General features: G+C 36.9%; 1 protein-coding gene across 1 annotated transcript; it reads right to left on the bottom strand.

The window, feature by feature from the left end:
* Positions 1 to 3,018: 3,018 nt before the first annotated feature.
* Positions 3,019 to 9,718, bottom strand: LOC131771643 (collectin-12-like). The gene is made up of 7 exons (XM_066170002.1): positions 9,405 to 9,718; positions 7,035 to 7,102; positions 6,509 to 6,541; positions 6,312 to 6,344; positions 5,887 to 6,018; positions 4,211 to 4,576; positions 3,019 to 3,730 (listed from the first exon to the last, which is right to left on the bottom strand). The coding sequence occupies exons 1-7, from the start codon at positions 9,682 to 9,684 to the stop codon at positions 3,560 to 3,562; spliced, it is 1,083 nt and encodes a 360-aa protein (XP_066026099.1). The 5' UTR covers positions 9,685 to 9,718; the 3' UTR covers positions 3,019 to 3,559.

Raw genomic sequence — 9,718 nt, 5'->3', positions numbered from 1 at the left:
CATCAACAAGATTCCCCAATAACCCAAGAGATAAAAAAAGAAAATAAGAAAAACAAAACAAAACACAAAAAAATTATGTACAGTGAGATATCAAAGTAGAAGCAAATGAGGTATAGAGGGTTTTAGTCTTCGTTGGGTTTGAGGTCAAACTTTAATGAATTTTTCTTACCTTTGATGATTGACTGGTTTTGTGGAGGCCACCTTTAATTGCATTGAATGCTCGCAATCTCTATTTAATTTGAGAGGTGGCATGGAACATTTTTCCGAAATAGCTTCTTTTAATTTCAATTTAATGCTACACGTCCATTGAACGATTTTGAAATATTTTGGCGAGTCGCCCAAAATTCGATTTCACTCCTACTTTCATATTTTGTAGCCCAATATGTGCTAATATTTGGGGTATAGTTTTTGTGTCAAAATATATTTTAGTTTTCGAGAAATGATTTTTTTTTTGTTGGACCGCTCAAATATGCCCATTTTCACCGTGAATATTACCCGAGTTGTGTGACCGCATGTAACGAATATACTTAACCTCCGGTATTTATGTCAACATAATCCTTTGTTTTATTTTCTAAACTTAACCCCTGTCATAATTTAAGCTGACAAAGAAATATTTAAAGTTTAATCGTTGTTTCAGTGGCATCGAAGCAGTTGAAAGCAGGTTGTTGCTACAATGCTATTGAAGTATAAAGTATTCAGACAGGAGAGCAAAGCGTGATGCCCTGGGAAAAAAAAATAAAAAAAACTTTTAGGGCCTTTTACATGATATCGGAATAATTTTGTTCAAGAACGAGTTCATACTGGTTGCCACATGATACCAGAGTAAACATTTATTCGAAACGAATCATTTCCGAATGAGTTTATTGGGGCTTTCATTCCAGAACGAGGTACGACACCTATCTCTATGAATCCTCTTTAGGAGGGAAGGAAGCATAGAAAAAGACGGAAATACATCCTTTTACAGGCTAAATTATCTGGCATATAAATGCGGTATGAAATTCATTTCGTTCCGGAACGAGACTCATTTTGGAATGGTCTAAAAGGTACCTTAGGGATGAATTATTAGACTTTTGAGGTGGGGGCGACTGGGGCAAATCACTTTTTTTCAGCGTCTAGTAGCTTGTGCGGAAGGGCCCTTTACCTCCGTGTGCATAATTACGCGTCCCGCCAGACGGCGGGAGGCCAACAAAGTGTTCAGACATTAGTATAGAAAACTCCGCTACTTTCTGGATTTTTGGTAGCCTATGGACCAATACCCAATCGATTCTTAGGTCCGATGGCACACGTAATTTTGCTCACGGTGGTAAGAAGCCTACTTACCGGAGCCAGGCGGTACTAATTTTCCAGACATCGCAAGTACTATCTGTAATACACGCTTGCCAATTCCCCTATCGGCTTTTGCAATCGACTTAACCCTACCTTTACAATGGCTGAACACCTCTTTAGTTACTCAAAATCTACTATTGGAACCACGACTCCAACCAACATTGTAAAATCATCCATATCTGTTAGCGTCTCAAAGATGCCGGCACGCAACAAAATAAGATCAACTTCATTTTCTGGACCTGAAAAATTGCAACTCCGCAAGTCACATGAAATGCCTTTATACAACTATGCAAGGGAACGACTTGAGATATGCAACTTCGGTCTTCTCGATAACTAAACCCACAAGTTCCACCAGCGAACAATTTAAATGGACAGAAAATCTCCATGTTAGCATGTGAGGTAAGACGCTATTACAACAGATCAATTAGCTAAATCAGTGTGTAGCTTGTCAATCAAATTGAATTTTGTAACCATTCTTCGACTTCCGCCGACAAGGGAATCATTGATGGATCTGGACATTTTAGTTTTCTGAAAGCAGTAATTCCTGAAAGGTTTTTTAGAAACCATGCAAAGTGGAAAAAAAAAACCATCTCTTGGTATTTCGGAGGTTGATTCATCTTTGAATTTGTAAGTGTCACGCTTGCCATGCAACTGATATAATCAGATGGAGAAGATATATAAACTGGAACTCAAATCTGGCCGGAATGTGGTAGAGCATAATGCGATCATCAAAACAGCTAATAAATCATAAACAAACAAGCTCAGAGTGTTATATTAGATTTTTTTTACAAATTGTAGTAATTTATGCCAGTAAACGGCGACAAGTAGGCACGCCATGTATATTTCACAGTCGCTAGCAAGTAAATTTTGTCGGACTTTGAGTTCGTTTCAAGATAGAACAACACAAATACACAAGGACGTTTTTACACTAAATTTTTAACCATCCTTTTGGCTTTTAAAAGCTTGAAACTCAGTAGATTCTGTTATATCGGTCATTGTGAAAACTGTCTTTGTTTTGATGCTACTTTTCGACACAGGATAAGTATGTCGGACAAACGTATTCACCAAAAAATAACTATTTCTCTGCCAGCTTCAATAATGACAGGGGATTAAGTTTAGAAAATAAAAAAGGATTATGTTGACAGAAATACCGGAGGTCAAGTACATTCGTTATATGAGTTCACACAACTCCGGTAATATTCACGGTGAAAATGTGCATATTTGAGCGATCGAACGAAAAAAATTATTTCTCGAAAACTAAAATATATTTTCACAAAAAAAACTACACCGCAGCAATTAGGCTATAAAATATGAAAGTGGAGTTAAAAGCGAATTTTGGGTGACTTGCCGCTGTTTGTCTGATGCACGCTGACATTAGCTCTTAGGGCTTTGAGGAAGATGGGAAAGGAAATATTCAAAAACTCTTCCAAAGCAAGATACTGTAACCATTTTTTTTTCAATAGTGTTTTCATAGTCCAATTAATCACACAAATCCTTACAGGTAGCTACAGCGACACCTCATTAAAACTCTTGTTTTACTCCCACATAATTTCTTTTTTAAGTGATATTTTTGATTTCTCATAGTGAAATTTAATATAACCAGGCACAACTTTGGGGGTTTTCCCTGGGGTTTCCGGTAATCAGTGTATCAAAAGGAGCGGGCGTGGAAGTTAGTGGTGAAAAAGGAATCGAGTTTCTGATTAAATAAATCATGTACACCTTTGAATGAGTATGGATGATAGGAAAGTCTTAGCCTATTAGATTATGGATATTTCTGAATTGTTACTTCGACATCATGTAAAGTAAACACAATGTCGCTGAATGGGGTGATTTTCAACAGAGTGGGGAAAGTAACGCTACTTTGCTTTGGTTTTGCCTTACTTTGCAATGTGATTGGTGTAGAACTGAAACTCGCGCCATACTTTAAATCTGTCAGATTGAAAATCAAATCCAATCGCGATCTTGTCACTTTCGTTTTCTCACGCTCTGGGAAGATAACCTGTTTTTTACTCCTTCTCCCGATTATACTCTTACTTTTATTTTACTTTAATTTTGGTTTTACAACACTCAACTGAAATGCTTTCTGAGAGAAAACCCAGTTGACTGGGCATATTTAAAAAAAAGATATTTACGTTCATCTACTTAATTGTTCTTCGTCTCGTTTCTGATATACATTATCTCTTATCTACTTCACAAAGACTCCTGTTGATCAAATAACTTTTCGTTTTCCCTCTTATATCTGACACTCCCAGTAGTGTATGTAGCAATACATCATTGGTTCTCCAGTTGTTAGGGTACCTTCGCAAGAGCAATCGTAGGATCTTTTTCCACCTGAAATAGTACTTGATAATTTAACAGCTTTCGCGTCGTTTGTATCACAGTTTACGCCAATAAAGATTTTACCCTGGCAGGAAAAAAAAATATAATGATGATACTGATGATAATGATAAACTACGTCAAGAGTTCGAAAAGCAGATGAGCAAAACATTTCTTTCCTCTTCAATGGGTGTACACACGACGTGACGAAAGCTGACGCCTACAATCTGAGCAATACTTATTGTGAGTTTTCCATGCCGAAATCGGATATCACAAATACAGCCTACACGTTTTTTTTTTGTTTTTTGTTTTAATGATGATGGAAATTTAAGACTTAAAATGAGAGGAAATTAGCTTTGATTCTCCAAATCGATGCGGCCTATGGCTAGAAAGTAATTACTTAACTTTATGACTTTAAGGGAGGCTTTACGACATCTGGACAACTCCTTCGACCAATAGATATTGTCTTGAGTGTTAATATGTCGTAAAGTAATTTTCAATAGAAGATAGAGATTTTATTTTCGTTTTTCAGAATCAAACAACTTTGACAATCTTTAACTCAACATACATTTTGTTCCGTCGCTGTAATTTTTTGGATGGTCAACGAGGATGCTGGTAGGCCAAGGCTAGATAAAGTCTTAAAAACACAGGAACTGGCCCCGGGTCCAGGTGGACCCTGGGTACCATTGAACCCAGATGGTCCACGAAGACCTTGTACACCAGGTAGTCCAGATGGTCCTGCAGGGCCCTGAGTGCCATTATATCCTGGAGGTCCGGCAGGTCCAGCAGGTCCGGCAGGTCCAATGTCACCCTTTGTACCATTATATCCCGGAGGTCCGGCAGGTCCGGGAGTTCCGGCAGATCCAGTGTCACCATTAGTACCATTGACTCCAGGTGGTCCTCTGATGCTCGTGCTGCCAGTAGTATTTTTCACCTACACAATTTAAAAAAAATAACAATGATATTCACAGTAACCACTGCATGACGATAATCATGAAAATGATTACAATTGTAGTGATAATGACAATTAGCATAGTTACAATAAGAATGACGGTGACAGTGACAGTGAAAGTGACAAATTGAAAGTGATAGTGACGTTGACCGTGACAATGATAGTGAAAGTGAGTGAGGTGACAGTGATAGTAAAAGTGAAAGGGAAAGTGACAGTGACAGTGACAGTAACAGTGATAATGACGGCGACAGTAACAATTATAGTAAAAGTGAAGGGAAAGTGACAGTGGCAGTTACTGTGACAGTGAAAGTGACAGTGACAGTGGCAGTGGTAGTGGCAGTAACAGTAACACTGACGGTGACAGTGATAGTAACAGTGACAGTTGGAGTGATAGTGGCAGTGACAGTTAATGTGACAATGACAGTGACAGTGGCAGTGACAGTGACAATGAAAGTGACAGTAACAGTGACAGTGAAAGTGGCTGTGGCACTGCCAAAATGGGAGGCTCTTATATGAAAAGTTGTATAGAAGGAAAACAACATTGACTTAAGTTGGTTGTGAGAAATGCACAGTTTGTTTTCATTTTTTTTATTTACATTAGAGACCTTTATAATACTTATTTGCTCTTTATAGTTTGGACTGATAATGGAATGGTCACCAAAGATCAATCGATCTGTCTATAGGCTTACACCACACCATCCCTTATCACTGATATATCTATACCTTAACTCTTGGAAGTTAATCACACTAGATCGTTCTTATTTTTGACTCAATCACACGTTTTTGTGCTCTTCCGCCCCTCAAAAAGGCTCTTTAAGCCAGTACATACAGTCGATTTGAAGAACTTTTTGAACAATAAGCTAAGTTGTAGCTTAAAAGCTTAAAATTAGATTAAAAAAAGTATCCCCTGCCATTCCACAGACATAAAATAAAAGTAAACAGGTCATTTTGAAAACAAATTTAGAATTTGCTGGGGTAGCATTGCTTGAATTTGAATTTTCAACCCTGACTCTTGCAAACTGTGAGGGGTCATGCATTTGACAATCTTTGAAAATCCCCTTTAACTCACGATGAAAAACAGTCTCCGTTTTTGCAATAGGTTTAGAGGCATATCTGTACCATGCACTTTGTGATGACCATTAAGTAGCTTAAATTCAATTGAAAGAGACCATGATATTGTGCAGCTTAGGGCAGTGACTTAGCATTGCGAGATATCTCAGATCAGGTCTCTGATTGGTTGATTCAAAATTCGGTATGAAATGGCACACAAAAATACATTCAGGTATATGTACCTTTTGATCCAGTTGTATGATTCTTTGTTGGAAATGCAGAAACCTCTCATTTACGCTTGTATTCAGACCAATCAAAACTTGAGCAGCATGCTGTACTGCAAGATGGATATCCTCTAGCTCTGCATTTTTGCCCTAAAAATAAAACGGGCCAAATTATTGTGTTAGAGAATAAGTGGGCCTACTAAAGTTGGTGAAATAAGTAGAGCAGTCCACGTTTTGCTTTTGAACATAATGGTGATAGGGACTGTAACAGTGAGGGATTCAGATAACGATACATTGGTATTGGAACTTACCTCATGTTTCATGTTTCCCATATCTTTTTTCATGTGCCATTAAGTAAGAAACTCGTGTTAAACTAAGTGCACTAATAGTAATTTTTTCCTAAATATATAGATAGAAATGGAAATGGATGAATTTAAACTTGCCTTTATCGCTAGCTCCTCTAACACTGCTGAGACCTAACACAAGGAAGAAAAGAAAAGAAACTACTCAACATCATATCATTTTTTTCATGAATGGTTTATTGTTATTGATGATTTACAATCATTATCATTATTGTAATTATTAACATTAAGATGATCATTAAGATTATTACAGGAAGAGGAATGAATGGCAAACTTACATTTTTCTTTAGTTCTTTTACATCCCCTGAAACCTTTAACAATAAAAAATTGTAAATCAATATTCCTGATCAAGTTTCTTGGTAAAATAATACTTTCTTGTAATTTCTTATTTCTAATGATCAAATGATGATGATGGCTATACAGGTGTGCACTTTGCATGATAGGGTTTGAACCGCTATGCTTCCAAAGTTGGTCCAAAAAATTACGAGAATACTTATAATGTCTGCAACAATGACACCCAAGATGGCCTATCTTAAGGTTCATCAGGCTTCTCCACAACAGCCTCGGCTGATCAGAAATAACATTTAGATTGCCCCATTGAAAAAGTTAAAGCAGAAGTGCAAAGTGCCTCCAGCCTGCTCTCTATGAAAGTATTAAAGCTCTGTTTAAAATCTATATTTCTATAAAATATGACTAATTATCAGCGAGTTAAAAGTCCTTTTGAGGCCCTTAGTCTGTATGTATTTCAAGTCAGTGCATTTTGCTTTTAACTGATTACTGATAAAGATTAAGAATTACTCTTACCGAGTAATCTCTGAATGCAGAGAGGTTCCTTTTCAACTCTTGCACATCCTTTTGAAGTTCTGACGTTTCTAGAAAAAGGGGAGACAATAAGAAAAACAGAAAATGTAAACAAAAAATAATGAAGGATTTCAAATGAAAAGATGAAGAGATGGATAAATAGATAAAAGATAAATATCAATAAACACGTGTTAAAACTTCATACACTGATAGGCAGGGAGAAATAGGACCAGCTTATTTTATTTTATTAGCTATAGTTGCAAACAATCTCTATCTAGAGAATTATTTGTTCCATTCTGAAAAAAATCGTAAGTAAAAGGCCTTTTTTCCTGCGTGCTATATAAGTTAACGATCTTTCCAAGTTAGTGCATCATTCGTAAGAAGGAAGGTTCATTGTATGCCTATAATAACAGCACTATATTTATCGAATTGGCCAAATAATGAAATCAGTTGCAAGTTGTTTACCAGAGGAGCGTGCCAAGAAAATAACAAACCATTCCACAAGAAAAACGGTCGTTGCGAAATTAAAAGAAGCGGGCCAACCACTTCATAAAATTATCCAAGTTACTGCCAGAGAGTCTTCGCTGGATGATTGTGACAAAACTACGGAGAGCGAACGATAGCAATTGTCTTGTATAACAAGTGGGTATGCCGCAACATCGACTTTATCAGTGATAGTTCAAAGGTCGATCGCCGGCAATTATTTCTTCCTCTTGTCTAGGTCCAGGAGATACAAACATGAAAGAAAACATCCAGCTAATCTTTATGGGTCAGGCAATATGCCTCCTTTCTTCACACCATCATAGTCTGTCACAATGGCAATAAAACTTCTCCAACAGGCACCTTGTCAAGTGTTCACGTTATTGTTTGAGTCGAACACACACCGGTTGCCTTCTGGAGATTCCTCGCGAAGCAAAAGACGAGGGAAGAGGCTCGTAATCATCGACTTGGACTCAGATTAGTCGATTGATATAATTCCAAGAGATTCTTTAAAAAAAGGTGTATTGCTTTCTTTTGTTTCTAGAGACAGCTGTAGTAGATGTATGCCGACTATTTTTCGAAACTTACCACAGCGCGATTTTTAAATTCTGTGAATTTTTCGTTCCTTGGCTGTAACGCCTGGTTGATTATTTAATTGATTGACACGACTGGTTGTGCTAAGTAATCGTTTTGCTTAAGTGGTTTTTAGACTTTTTTTTTTCTTTTTTTTTCATCTCTGTTATAACAGCCGTTTTGAAACGTTGCATTTCGCTTTTGTCGAAGATTTTAATGATCATGATTTGTATAATCATTATTAAAAGCCCTCTCTCATATAAATATTTTTGTTTTTTTCCCTAAATTGTAATGGTCATCATTAATTGGCAACAGGACTTAGAGTCGTCCAATTCTGTCAGTAACGATACGAGTGATTGACAATCCATCTTATGATCACGCACCAAATTGGACTCCATTCGGTCCTATTACCATTTTTAATTATCTACATGGAACTTTGAATTTTCTTGATATGTATCTTGATAAAAATTTCAATTTCAAATTTTATAAGGGGGGCGGGGGAGGAGGTTGATTTTTATGTTAATAAATGAATTCACGGGTTTAATTCCAAAAGCCCCATTGAAAATATGAACAGTCATGCCTTTCACTATTGATATTTTTTATAACCTCATCTTTTGTCAGATACTATTACGCATATTTTTTGTGCCCCGACTAACAATTTTAGATATTGGAAAGAGATGAAAAATGGTCAAAGTTCTCAATTCAACGACTCAGAGCATTTGCGTCACTTACAGTGTCTTCGGCCTTTCATACTTCATGATACTAACTTGGTGTTAAGTGGCTCACATCATCAAGATTCCCTTTTGAAAAACGCACTTTATATGTCAAAGATAGATTATTCACTATTTAAATACGATATTTTCCCTCTTTTCCTAAGCAACCGTGACAACATCCTGCATATCACAGAATGTGTTATTTAATTGGAAAGCTCAGTTGTTACAACTTAGCCTTATCTAAATATCAAATAATGTAGACGCAATAGGAATGCCCTTGTTGTTCATGATTACGGATAAGTATTATGATGGACGGATTTCCCCTTCTATAACAATTTTTCTTAGAAATCCTGTACTAATCATATGTGGAGGGAAAGCTCTGGTAATAATAGCAATACTCAAATCATATCGAAACGGAAATTCCTCTAATTTCCTCTTTGCACAGGAAATGTTCAGGACCGAAGTGAATTATCTTTTTTTTCTTCATCCTGTCGTTTAATTAGTGCACCTTTTCAATCACGTTTAAGATTTGAATGGATCAAGACCTACAAGTGTTTTTAAACACTTGTCAAATACTTACAACAGGGAGAAGCAATGGTAGCCGTACCTGTAGAAACTTCGCTCCGTGCCGTAATGATTGTCACAGCTAAAACCAAAGTGGCAAGGGCTGTTAAGAGCGAAGCAACAGCAATGGCAGATACGATTAAGAATAATAGGTGATGTTTCACTGTATCAGAATCTTTACACAGCTGTGTTTCCACCTTCGGCTTTGCTTGAGGAGTGTCATTTCTGAAAACTAAATCGTCACACCTTTCGGCGTGATCTTCCTGTTTAGATTCCATTTCGAAATAAATGTTCTCCCGCCCGACCTCGGTCTTTGTATCCATTATTGCGTGGTATAATTGTGACTTTTGTGGAACA

Source organism: Pocillopora verrucosa, chromosome 7 (genome assembly GCF_036669915.1).
Source record: "Pocillopora verrucosa isolate sample1 chromosome 7, ASM3666991v2, whole genome shotgun sequence".
Taxonomy (NCBI): domain Eukaryota; kingdom Metazoa; phylum Cnidaria; class Anthozoa; order Scleractinia; family Pocilloporidae; genus Pocillopora; species Pocillopora verrucosa.
Note: the sequence above shows the minus strand (reverse complement) of the source record. Positions and strands in the feature narration are given on the sequence as shown.